Source organism: Ranitomeya imitator, chromosome 1 (genome assembly GCF_032444005.1).
Source record: "Ranitomeya imitator isolate aRanImi1 chromosome 1, aRanImi1.pri, whole genome shotgun sequence".
Lineage (NCBI taxonomy): Eukaryota > Metazoa > Chordata > Amphibia > Anura > Dendrobatidae > Ranitomeya > Ranitomeya imitator.
Window position 1 is genome coordinate 596,585,883 of NC_091282.1, and position 13,605 is coordinate 596,599,487.

At 48.4% G+C, this 13,605-nt stretch overlaps 1 protein-coding gene across 8 annotated transcripts in view; it reads left to right on the forward strand.

Annotated features, from left to right (window-relative positions):
* Nucleotides 1–2,052: 2,052 nt before the first annotated feature.
* Nucleotides 2,053–13,605, forward strand: part of LOC138680800 (mothers against decapentaplegic homolog 4-like) — a 95,785-nt gene continuing 84,232 nt past the window's right edge. For 2 of the 8 annotated variants that reach the window (XM_069768051.1, XM_069768071.1), the window contains exons 1-5: nt 2,082–2,657; nt 9,811–10,059; nt 10,996–11,170; nt 11,254–11,274; nt 11,379–11,600. In XM_069768051.1, coding sequence (XP_069624152.1) covers nt 9,823–10,059; nt 10,996–11,170; nt 11,254–11,274; nt 11,379–11,600 — 655 coding nt within the window. In that variant the 5' untranslated portion in view covers nt 2,082–2,657; nt 9,811–9,822. Of the gene's footprint in view, nt 2,658–6,628; nt 6,985–9,252; nt 9,293–9,810; nt 10,060–10,995; nt 11,171–11,253; nt 11,275–11,378; nt 11,601–13,605 lie in introns of all 8 variants that reach the window. The other 6 variants (XM_069768057.1, XM_069768060.1, XM_069768073.1 and 3 more) reach the window with 6 other exon arrangements.

The following is a 13,605-nucleotide window of genomic DNA, read 5'->3' on the forward strand; positions in this document are numbered from 1 at the left end:
CAATCAGCTGCTCGTGAACTTTGTTAGTGACCGGAGATAACCCCGGCAGTCACATGCACGGCAGTTCTCACAATCAGCTGCTCGTGAAAACTTTGTTAGTGACCGGAGATAACCCCGGCAGTCACATACACGGCAGTTCTCACAATCAGCTGCTCGTGAAAACATTGTTAGTGACCAGAGATAACCCCAGCAGTCACCTGCACGGCAGTTCGCACAATCAGCTGCTCGTGAAAACATTGCTAGTGACCGGAGATAACCCCTGCAGTCACATGCACAGCAGTTCTCACAATCAGCTGCTCGTGAACTTTGTTAGTGACCGGAGATAACCCCGGCAGTCACGTGCACGTCAGTTTGCACAATCAGCTGCTCGTGAAAACATTGTTAGTGACCGGAGATAACCACGGCAGTCACATGTACGGCAGTTCTCACAATCAGCTGCTCGTGAACTTTGTTAGTGACCGGAGATTACCACGGCAGTCACATGTACGGCAGTTCTCACAATCAGCTGCTCGTGAACTTTGTTAGTGACCGGAGATAACCCCAGCAGTCACATGTACGGCAGTTCTCACAATCAGCTGCTCGTGAACTTTGTTAGTGACCGGAGATTACCACGGCAGTCACATGTACGGCAGTTCTCACAATCAGCTGCTCGTGAACTTTGTTAGTGACCGGAGATAACCCCGGCAGTCACATGCACGGCAGTTCTCACAATCAGCTGCTCGTGAAAACTTTGTTAGTGACCGGAGATAACCCCGGCAGTCACATGTACGGCAGTTCTTACAATCAGATGCTTGTGAAAACATTGTTAGTGACCAGAGATAACCCCAGCAGTCACATGTACGGCAGTTCTCACAATCAGCTGCTCGTGAAAACATTGTTAGTGACCGGAGATAACCCCAGCAGTCACATGCACAGCAGTTCTCACAATCAGCTGCTCGTGAACTTTGTTAGTGACCGGAGATAACCCCGGCAGTCACGTGCACGTCAGTTTGCACAATCAGCTGCTCGTGAACTTTGTTAGTGACCGGAGATAACCCCGGCAGTCACGTGCACGTCAGTTTGCACAATCAGCTGCTCGTGAACTTTGTTAGTGACCGGAGATAACCCCAGCAGTCACATGTACGGCAGTTCTCACAATCAGCTGCTCGTGAAAACATTGTTAGTGACCGGAGATAACCCCAGCAGTCACATGTACGGCAGTTCTCACAATCAGCTGCTCGTGAAAACATTGTTAGTGACCGGAGATAACCCCAGCAGTCACATGTACGGCAGTTCTCACAATCAGCTGCTCGTGAACTTTGTTAGTAACCGGAGATAACCACGGCAGTCACGTGCACTGCAGTTCTCGTGGTCAGCTGATCTCATCGCGAGAACTGCAGTGGATGCAAACTTCTGGTTGTGGCACAAGGTAAGACATCATGTAAATTAGTTCACATGCGTAGTAAGCTGCGTTTCCACACTTACTACGCATGTGAATAAAAGATAATGTGGTTTTAACGCATGTAATGTAGTCTATGGGAAATTTATGTTGTGATGACTCCGCAACATAAGTAGACTTGCTGCGGTCTGGAAAGGTACGCTGCATGTCCGGTTACGCAGGGAGCCGTGGGCATCTTTTAACTCATAGTGGAGATGGGATTTCTTGACTTCCCCTCCACTATGCTGTAACATCTGGCTGCTGCAGGTTTGACGCTACAGCTGTACGCAGTGCCATATCCGCAGCGTTTACTGACCGTGGAAACATACCCTTAGTGCTTGGTGCACTGGATGTGAACGAGGCTGTAAGGCAGTTTCCTTCACGGCCATGTGCTGGCTTAAGGTATTTGAAGATGGGTGCCCTTAGGGGCCCACATTCCACCATTTTCACTACACTTTGCACTTTCAAATCTAAGATGAGGTCAAAGTCGTTCTGTAACAGGCAGAATCCACATCTGCACCTGCACCACTCACCACGTGGCCCACGCTCTACACCAGGCCAAAACTACACCTCCCAGCATGCCGTGCGCGGTGCAACAGCCGAGCAGCTGCTCCAGACACAACACGCGCCGGCTCCGCCCCACAGGAAACGAGGAAAGTAAACAAGCGCAGACAGCACCTGCGAGAGATGAGCTCAGCCATTGGATGGAGGGACGGGGTTGTCTTAGAAGACGCGCTCTGATTGGTGGCTGCCGCCGAGGAAGCTCCTGACGTCAACACCGGCTTCTCCTATTGTTATAAATAACGGAGCGAAAACAAGTTCTGAAGAGGAAAGGGTCAGAAACCGAGGGTCTGTGGGAGCAGAAAAGTTGTAGGACCTGCTGGTCTGTGGGAGCAGAAAAGGTGCAGAAACCGAGGGTCTGTGGGGACAGAAAAGGTGTAGAAAACGAGGGTCTGTGGTGGCAGAAACCGAGGAGCTGCTAGGGGCAGAAATCAAAGAGCTGGGGATGCAGAGGGTCTGCAGGGGAACGGGGCAAGAAGGTGGCAGCTACAGAGGGTACGATGAAGAGCACGTTACTGATGTAGAGCGTCACTGATCTGGAAAAGAGTCAGACTTGCAGGGGCGCAAACAGCAGCAGTAAGTGTGGTCACAGCACAGAGGACTTCAGCACTGATTGCAGGTGACATCAGTAGTGGACGATGACCTGGGGCCCCTACAATACCAACTAAATCTGTCACACGTAAGTATAATGTATGTGTGATAAACCAGTGCCTCACGTCTGTGCCCCCCCCCCCCCCTCTTCTGCAGTCCAGGCCCCACGTCTGTGCCCCCTCTACAGTCCCGACCCCACGTCTGTGCCCCCTCTACAGTCCCGACCCCACGTCTGTGCCCCCTCTACAGTCCCGACCCCACGTCTGTGCCCGTCAATTCATCCAAGCACAAATCTTGTCGCATCTACTTGTCGCAACACGTTTCCTGCAGCGGTGCTCCAGGTGCGCAGAACGTCTGTGGAGAAAATCTAATTACCCGAAGATTTCATCCATTATAAGTTCATGCTAAAGACATACAATTCTGCCCTTCACCTCTCCAAACAAACCTACTTCAACACCCTCATCACCTCCCTGTCCAATAACCCTAAACGTCTCTTTGACACGTTCCAGTCCCTACTCAACCCAAGAGCGCAGGCCCCAACCACGGATCTCCGTGCTGACAATCTGGCCAATTACTTCAAAGAAAAAATTGACCATATTCGACAGGAAATCATCTCCCAATCTCTTCATACCATGCACTGTCCTCCCTCCCCCACTGCATCTAGTTCACTCTCTGACTTTGAACCAGTTACAGAAGAAGAAGTAAGCAGGCTCCTTGCATCTTCTCGCCCGACCACTTGCACCAGTGACCCCATTCCGTCACATTTCCTCCAGTCCCTTTCCCCGGCTGTCACCTCTCACCTAACAAAAATATTCAACCTTTCCCTCACTTCCGGTATTTTTCCCTCCTCATTTAAGCATGCCATCATACATCCATTACTTAAAAAACCATCCCTCGACCAAAACTGTGCCGCTAATTATAGACCTGTCTCTAATCTTCCCTTCATCTCTAAACTCCTCGAACGCCTGGTCCACTCCCGTCTTACCCGCTATCTCTCAGATAACTCTCTTCTCGACCCTCTTCAATCTGGTTTCCGCTCTTTACACTCTACTGAAACTGCCCTCACTAAAGTCTCTAATGACCTACTAACAGCTAAATCTAATGGTCACTACTCCATGCTAATTCTCTTGGATCTCTCTGCAGCATTTGATACTGTGGATCATCAGCTCCTCCTCACTATGCTCCGCTCCATCGGCCTCAAGGACACCGTTCTCTCCTGGTTCTCCTCCTATCTCTCTGACCGATCCTTCACTGTATGTTTCGCTGGTTCCTCCTCCTCTCACCTTCCCCTTACTGTTGGGGTTCCTCAAGGATCAGTCCTAGGCCCCCTCCTCTTCTCTTTGTATACTGCCCCTATTGGACAAACAATCAGTAGATTTGGCTTCCAGTACCATCTCTATGCTGACGACACCCAACTATACACTTCTTCTCCTGATCTCACGCCTGCCTTATTAGAAAACACCAGTGATTGTCTTACCGCTGTCTCTAGCATCATGTCCTCCCTCTATCTGAAACTAAACCTGTCAAAAACTGAACTCCTCGTGTTTTCTCCCTCTACTAACCTACCTTTGCCTGACATTGCCATCTCCGTTTGCGGTTCCACCATTACTCCAAAGCAACATGCCCGCTGCCTTGGGGTCATCCTTGATTCTGACCTTTCATTCACCCCCCACATCCGATCACTGGCTCGCTCTTCTTACCTGCATCTCAAAAACATTTCTAGAATTCGCCCTTTTCTTACTTTCGACTCTGCAAAAACTCTTACTGTTTCACTTATTCATTCTCGTCTGGACTATTGTAACTCTCTACTAATCGGCCTCCCTCTTACCAAACTCTCCCCGCTCCAATCTGTCCTGAATGCTGCTGCCAGGATCATATTCCTCACCAACCGTTACACCGATGCCTCTACCTTGTGCCAGTCATTACACTGGTTACCCATCCACTCAAGAATCCAGTACAAAACTACTACCCTCATCCACAAAGCACTCCATGGCTCAGCACCACCCTACATCTCCTCTCTGGTCTCAGTCTACCACCCTACCCGTGCCCTCCGCTCCGCTGATGACCTCAGGTTAGCATCCTCAATAATCAGAACCTCCCACTCCCGTCTCCAAGACTTTACACGTGCTGCGCCGATTCTTTGGAATGCACTACCTAGGATAATACGATTAATCCCCAATCCCCACAGTTTTAAGCGTACCCTAAAAACTCATTTGTTCAGACTGGCCTACCGCCTCAATGCATTAACCTAACGATCCCTGTGTGGCCTATATTAAAAAAAAAAAAAAAAAAAATTAATTAACTGGTTCATGCAGCTTTACATGAACACCCAAGCCTTACACTATGGCTGGTCCGAATAACTATAGCAATTGTTACCATCCACCTCTCGTGTCTCCCCTTTTCCTCATAGTTTGTAAGCTTACGAGCAGGGCCCTCACTCCTCTTGATATCTGTTTTGAACTGTATTTCTGTTATGCTGTAATGTCTATTGTATGTACAAGTCCCCTCTATAATTTGTAAAGCGCTGCGGAATATGTTGGCGCTATATAAATAAAAATTATTATTATTATTATTATTATTACTGTCCTGACTCAAATTCTGTGCCACCTTTACAGTTTCAAGTCCACATCTGTGCCCCATCTTCAGTCCTGATCCCACGTCTGCATCCTCTACAATCCCAACTCCCGTGTGTGCCACCCATACAGTTACAAACCCCGAGTCTGTGCCTCATCTACAGTCTCGACCCCTGGTGTGTGCACCCTCTGCCGTCCTGACACCAGCTGTGCGCACCCTCTGCCGTCCCGACCCCCCCGGTGTGTGTGTTTGTGCGCACCCTCTGCCGTCCCGACCCCCCCGGTGTGTGTGTGTGCGCACCCTCTGACGTCCCGACCCCCACCCCCCCCCCCCGGTGTGTGTGTGTGTGTGCGCACCCTCTGCCGTCCCGACCCCCCCGGTGTGTGTGTTTGTGCGCACCCTCTGCCGTCCCGACCCCCCCGGTGTGTGTGTGTGCGCACCCTCTGACGTCCCGACCCCCCCCCCCCCCCCCCCGGTGTGTGTGTGTGTGTGTGTGTGCGCACCCTCTGCCGTCCCGACCCCCCCCGGTGTGTGTGTGTGCACCCTCTGCCGTCCCGACCCCTGGTGTGTGTGTGCAACCTCTGTCGTTCCTACCCCACCCCCAGAGTGTGTGCACCCTCTGCCTTTCCGAACCCACCCACGGTGTATGCACCCCAAACACACCAGACCCCATATCTGTGCCCCCTCTATAGTCTGGACCCCACGTCTGTGCACTTTTTATCCTAACCCATATCTGTGTCGTCCTGACCCAGTCAAGCTCACATCTAATCCCCACCAGACCACACGCTCATGCACCCCCAAACTCACCCAAACCCACATGTGTCCTCTGTTACTCACCCAAGACCTTGTCTGTTCTCACAACCCACCCAAGTCCACACCTGTGTCCTACTCTACAGTCAAGACCCCGTGTATATAAGGGAGCCCTTTACTTTCCTAAACCCACGTTGGGGCACTTTTGACACGATAGCATTGCTGGACCCTTTAACTGATTAGACCCTATGTCAGCTAGAATTAGTGAAGCGATTGACAAGAGTGGCCCTATAAAGATCATGAATACCCTTAGTATAGTATACGACCAACAGCAGAACTCATGGGACCAGCGGCCTCCATTGAAGTGAGAGCCTTAAGCCTTAAACTATGATACATATTGTGTCATGTGACCCCTCTTCCCACCATCTGAATGGCTGAGAGTGAAGGGCGGTGCTTGTGACCACCTAGGGGGAGCGCACCTTAGGCCAGAGTCCTCTAGTTTGAAGTGTCCCATCTGTTACCCCCTGTGGTGAAATAAATATATATATATATATATATATATATATATATATATATATATATATATATATATATTTATTTTGTGTGTAGTGACATATGTCTAGGGTTATATGTGTGACTAGTGATAATGTAGCATCTGTCCTGAAGGCAAGTCGCACCTAGGTGTTAATAGGTACTTCCTTGGGACTAGTAGAAATTGTCTCCATATCTCACCAGGAGGTCTGGCTATGGCCAAGAAGAAAGGAACACTTGACACCTCCTAGTGCTTGGAGGGGAGATGCTAATTGCGGCCTGAGGTTATCTATTCCTGGGAATTTGGTCACAAGTGTCTCAAGAGGAAAATAATATATATTCATTAGTAGAGCGGCCGTGCCCAATCAAACAGACCGCAGTTATGATATTAACCTGGGGGACCGGTCTAGAAACCTGACCTCAGACCAAAGTTATAAATTTAGGCTGCAGACAGAGAATTGTGTTCACATGATGGGGGCAGCCTGAGAAGCTGGTGTGATCCAATCTACATTCTTCCTACCCTCAGGGAGCAGAAAGCAGGTACCAGTTAGATAATTTCTGTAAGTTTCTGCTGTTTATTTTGATGCTGTTTGCATAAGTTGTAGGTCTTTTTATTATCGTATTTTTATACCTTTTTCTTAATGTAAGCATTGAACCTTTTGTTATTAAAGTATAAAACTTTAACAAGTTGAACCTTGAATGTTCTAAAAGAATCCATAGCCTAAGGTGTGTGAGCCTTATGAGTGATAGACATATTTTTATTAGGATTATTATTATTTTCCAGGACTCATCGCCCGTGTATTCGATGAGTGGTGGCAGCGTGTATGAGCGGGTGTGTGGCCTGGGTCGGTGTGTGATTTATGCTCCCATTACCAAAAACAACGAAGAAGAAAGTGAAGGTCATACAAACGGGGATCACCACACAGAGGATTCAGCAAAATTAGACACCGCTTTTATTGATGTATATTAACCCCTTCATGATCTTGGGATTTTTCGTTTTTCCGTGTTCGTTTTTCACTCCCCTCCTTCCCAGAGCCATAACTTTTTTTATTTTTCCGTCAATTTGGCCATGTGAGGGCTTATTTTTTGCGGGACGAGTTGTACTTTTGAACGACATCATTGGTTTTAGCATGTCGTGTACTAGAAAACGGGGAAAAAATTCCAAGTGCGGTGAAATTGCAAAAAAAGTGCAATCCCACACTTGTTTTTTGTTTGGCTTTTTTGCTAGGTTCACTAAATGCTAAAATTGACCTGCCATTATGATTCTCCAGGTCAGTACGAGTTCATAGACACCTAACATGACTAGGTTATTTTTTATCTAAGTGGTGAAAAAAAAATTCCAAACTTTGCTATAAAAAAAAAAAAAAAAAAAATTTGCTCCATTTTTCGTGATCTGGGGTCGGTTGAGGGCTTATTTTTTGCGTGCCGAGATGACGTTTTTAATGATAGCATTTTTGTGCAGACACGTTCTTTTGATCGCCCGTTATTGCATTTTAATGCAATGTCGGGGCGACCTAAAAACGTAATTCTGGCGTTTCGATTTTTTTTTTTTCTCGCTACACCGTTTAGCGATCAGGTTAATGCTTTTTTTAAAATCGGGCGATTCTGAGCGCGGCGATACCAAATATGTGTAGATTTGATTTTTTTTTTTTTAATTGATTTATTTTGATTGGGGCGAAAGGGGGGTGATTTAAACTTTTATATATATATTTTTTTTTTTTTCACTTTTTTTTTTTTTTACTTTTGCCATGCTTCAATAGCCTCCATGGGAGGCTAGAAGCAGGCACAACTCGATCGCCTCTGCTACATAGCAGCGATCTGCTGATCGCTGCTATGTAGCAGAAATGGAGGTGTGCTGTGAGCGCCGACCACAGGGTGGCGCTCACAGCCACCGGTGATCAGTAACCATAGAGGTCTCTAGGACCTCTATGGTTACCATCCTGACACATCGCCGACCCCGATCATGTGACGGGGGTCGGTGATGACGTCATTTCCGGCCGCCCGGAGCCTTATTTGGTGATGTGAGTCGGGACGATTACTCCTGTGTATGCCGATTAGGGATATTACCTTACTAGGGGTAGCATTTTTGGCTGCATTAGTAGCAGCACTGATTGTGTGAACTGCATTATGCTATGTTTTGATAGGATTGTGCTTTTGTCTCTACCTCTAAGGACTCATTTATGGGTTTGCCCTATTGTATTGCATGTGTATGTACGGTGGTGTCCATATAGGCATCCTCCTACAGGGTATTGGCCTGATTTTTCTGGCGCAGGTGTAATCCTTATTATGGGCTGTGTTTATTAGGGACAAGTATGTTCCCTTTTTAATTGTTTTTAAATTGTGTGTTTTTCTTTTGCATGTTTCATGTGTATTAATATACATCAATAAAAGCTGTGTCTAATTTTGCTGAATCCTCTGTGTGGTGATCCCCGTTTGTATGACCTTCACTTTCTTCTTTGTTGTTTTTGGTTACATATGCTGTTGGTCAGGGTTGAGATCCCACTCTTTATATCATGGTGCCCCCTCAACATATATGATTATGCTCCCATTACAGCATAGGACAGAGGATGAATGCTGGACTGAGTGGGGAGATAGATTAACCCTTGCAGGCACAACCCCAAGTCACGTGTGAGAGCAGGCACTACCCAGACACCTTGCCTCCTGTCACTGAAGGGTTAAATACCCCTCCAGAGATTATTGCAATCACCTGGGGGCAGTTAAGGCTGGTAACATAGCAGTGTGCTGGCACCCGCAGCCGCATGTAAGACCCCAGGAATGGCGTTATTGGGTTTGGATCTGGAAGTGAGACTGTCCCCTATCTCCACCAGGTGCTGCACTGGTCTATGTGGGGAAGAATTCTTCAAAAGGGTGAGCCTTCGCTTTATAGTGTGTGGATGTGTTTAGGCATGCTGGGAGTTGTAGTGCTGCTAAAGATGGGCACCGCTACTTAAAGCTTATGCATGCTGCAGATTCTTAAAGGGACAGTACATAAAAAAGTGGAGGTGGCATCTCTGTGCCTGTCGCGTGTGGTCCTTGTCTGCTGTATTCCTGGGACCCCCGCCTCCTCATCTCTGCAAGGAGAAAACTTGTATTAAAAATAAATAAGGGGGAGGGGATCCTGTGCATGGACAGGGCCTTAGCTCGGTGTGTGGTAAGCCTCGCATGCTGTAGACATACATTGTCACTCCTGTGGCTAGATGAGTGTGTGACCTGTAGGACTACAGCGCTCAGCATGCTCTGCTGCTGGTTGCAGTAGTCTCTCCCTGGTCTGCTGGTGACTCACCGTACAGTCAGGCAGTGAGAGCATTTCTCTGCTGCTGTGCGATGTGTCCGCTTCGCGGCTGCTCTATACTCCTTCTCACCCACCCTCTGTCCATCTCTTGCAGGCGATCCCTGCCATGTCACTCACCCCCCCAAACAGCAACGACGCCTGCCTCAGCATTGTGCACAGTCTAATGTGCCACCGGCAAGGAGGAGATAATGAGGGCTTCGCCAAGCGCGCCATCGAGAGTCTGGTCAAGAAGCTCAAGGAGAAGAAAGATGAGCTGGACTCCCTCATCACTGCCATTACAACCAATGGAGTGCACCCCAGCAAGTGCGTGACCATCCAACGAACCCTGGATGGCAGGTTGCAGGTACTGGGGGGGGTCCTGGACCTATTTTTCTGGATGGAGAGGGAGAGAGGCTCTTCTCTGCCCTGTCTCCTGAGCCCTCTCCTGCAGTCAGATGCACTCTTTGAAGGTCTCCTTACAACATTTACTTTCGCCTCACTTTTTTTTTTTTTTCTTTCTCTTGTTCTTGCTTTTTCTTTGTCATCCAAATCTCTCTTACTAACTTTAGATATCTGGCTCGCTTTTTTTTGCTTCTTGCTCATTCTTTTCCTCGCATTCTTTTGCACTTGCTCTCTTTCGTGCTTTCTCATTCTGTTGCTCGCTTTCTTTTGCACTCGCTCGCTTTCTTTTGCACTCGCTCGCTTTCTTTTGCACTCGCTCGCTTTCTTTTGCACTCGCTCGCTTTCTTTTGCACTCGCTCACTTTCTTTTGCACTTGCTCACTTTTTTGCTCTTGATCATTCTTTTGTTCTTTCTTTTGCACTTCCGTGCTCTCTTTTGCTCACACTTGATTAGTTTTCTCTTTACTTTTTTATTTTTTGCTCTTCTTACTTTCTGCCTTCCTTCCCTCCTACTCCTGGTTTTGCAGCCTCTCCATTTGATGTAGTGATGAGTCACTGTCTGGCAGGATGGAAGGGGGTGGATGTTTTGTCTGCACAGAGTCCTCCAGGGAGCAGAGTGTGAGAGGAGTAGTGAATGGAGCTGAGCCTCCATGGCTCATATAAACAGGACTGTGTAGAGCAGCGGTGGTATGCCCACATTCCTGGACTGGGGTGTTCTGTCCTCTGTGGGGATTCTTGTCACTCTACAGTGTTATATTAACCCTTTGTCATTCACGATCAGTGGTGACATCTCTGAGACTGCCTCCTATACATCTCTAGAGATCAGCAGTGACATCACTGTGAATGCCTCCTATCCCTGGACATGGCATTCCTGGTGATGGTTTTTCTCTCTTCCATAGGTGGCGGGCAGGAAAGGATTCCCGCATGTGATCTATGCCCGGCTGTGGCGCTGGCCTGACTTGCACAAGAACGAGCTGAAACATGTGAAGTTCTGCCAATACGCGTTTGACCTGAAGTATGACAGCGTGTGCGTGAACCCGTACCACTATGAGCGGGTGGTGTCCCCGGGCATCGGTGAGTGTGGGCGTCATGTGGTGCTGATGAGACTCTTGTGTTATGGGATACTTACTAACCAGTGTGATGTTCTTGTGTTACAGGGCTAAGTATCCAGAGTTCCGGTGGGTTCCATGTTTACTATTCTTCCCCATACTCGAGTCTCCCCACTGACCGTTTCCTCACTTACATTTTTACATTACTTTTTTTTTTTTTTTTCTTCTACAAGGCACCCCTTGTCGGACGGTGAAGGAGGAATTTTCAAATGACTGTGAGATGGATATTCCATCTTGTCACTCAACGTTACAAGAGCTTCAGCCCTCCATAAACCATTCTGCCCTACCTCAGATGCCGCCTGACACTTACCGACCAGCTCTTCCTCCTCTAACATTGCCCAAAAGCCCACAGACAACTGTTGGCATGTACACTAATATACCCATATCACCCTCCGGTAAGTGTTAGCTTGAGAACCTAAGCTTCTGTGATAGTTTTATAGTGATCAGTACTACACCCAGATCACCAGGATATAGAGCAGTGATATATTACTGGTGAGAGGTGTATAGTGAATGTGACGGATCATACAGGGGAAGTGGTGTGTCGACTTCACTCACCTCTTGGGAGGGTAGAGAATGACCCAGCAGGGATCTGCTCTCTGGCGCCACCACTTATCCTAGGTCAGTCAGGGAACTGCACCGAGGGCAAATGGTCACCGGAGAGGCTTCCCTTATAGGTACGAGTTAATGAGGAGCTCCCAGTGAGGGGGGATATATGTCACCTGTCCAGGCTAGGGATATATATGTAAACCTCCCAGCTGTCAGAGTTCCTCACTAACACAGTACGGTATGCGGCTACCAGTTCCTTGTCGGATATAAGCCCCGTCCAACAACAGGCTTATATTGGGTCGGAAACCAACCCGGGTAGCATATAATAACAAACCGAGCGTGGGGATTTGTGAATCGAGATAAAAGAGCAGCCCAAGATTAATTTTATATTTAATCACCAAAAGGCGCACTAGAAAGATACAGGTATATGATATCAATTAGATATAATTTCCCCATACCCCCCTTTAGACGGCGCTAGGGGGGCATCACATTCCTGTCTTCCCCCGAGTGCACTCCCGCAATGTCTTCTTTCTGGGATAACCCGTACCCGAGCGCCAGGCTCCAACACAGCAACCTCCCATTTGTCCAGGAGACCGTGTATAACCAGCTGAGGGGGTCGTGGTCTGTCATCCTTGATGAAGGGATACCCGTACAAATATGGCTGCAGACGCTGCAGGGCCCACACAATTGTCAGTCACTGCTTTTCAATCGTGGTGTAGGCCACCTCTCTCGGCCATAGCTTCCTGCTCGGGTACAGAACAGGATGCTCCTGGCCCGCTGTGTTGATCTGGCTGAGCAACTTCACTGAGGCCAAAATCACTGGCATCAGTCTGTACTACAAACGGCCGCGCAAAATCAGCGGCTTGTAGTACTGGTGAACTGGAGAGAGCCGTCTTGAGCACCTGAAAAGCGGTTTCACAGGTGACTGACCAGTCTACCGCGAGAGGCAGCTTTTTCTTGGTGAGGTCCGATGGGCCCAGCGGTCCCCAAGAAGGACATCACTTGTTTCTTCGTCCTGGGGGTGGGCCAGGATGCGATGGTATCCACTTTCCCGAGTTCTGACTTCAGAAACCCCCTCTTCCTGCCTACCCGGTGACCCAGGTAGAGGACCTCGCTCATGCCTAGCTGGCACTTTTCCGGCTTGATGGTCAAACCTGCCCGGTGGATCTGCCTAAGCACCTGCGTCAGATGCTGTAGGTGATGTTCCTATGTGGGACAAGTTGGCAATATCATCCAGGTATGCAGCTTGTGAAGGATTACCAGTTCCTCCCACGTCACCAATCCGTGACGTCTCTACACAGGCACAGCTCTCTGGCGCCCCCTTTGTCTCTCAGGTCAATAAGGGAACTGCACCTAGAGCAAATGGCTGCCAGGGAGACTGCCCTGTTACCCACGCTGGGTATTCTAAGATTCGCAATCAGAGTAAAAGGATCAGCCAAAAATTAATTTATGATTTAATTGCCTTAAGGGCGCACTAGGTAATTACAAGTAATATACAGTCAAAATATATCAAGAATTACAGTCAGAGTAAAATATAACAATCACAATACAGGGCTTAAGTTATACAGCTGGAGGTCAATTTACCAGGTTGAAGGTCGCTTGTGGAAGCCGGGCATTCCGCAGGTCCAAGACTTAGTTGCCGGGTAGCCCCAGAAAGTGTGTGCTTGCTCCCCTCTGGCTGGCATACCCTGTTCCTTAAGATATCATCATCATCTTCTGTGGAGTCAGTCCCACTCTCCAAGTGTCCTTGGCTCTTAAACCTTCTATGCCCCTCCCCCTGTAGCTGGGTGGGCTTAGCAATCTCCACCACTCTGCCTCCCGGCAAGATTTATTCCAATATCTAATAAATGGGAT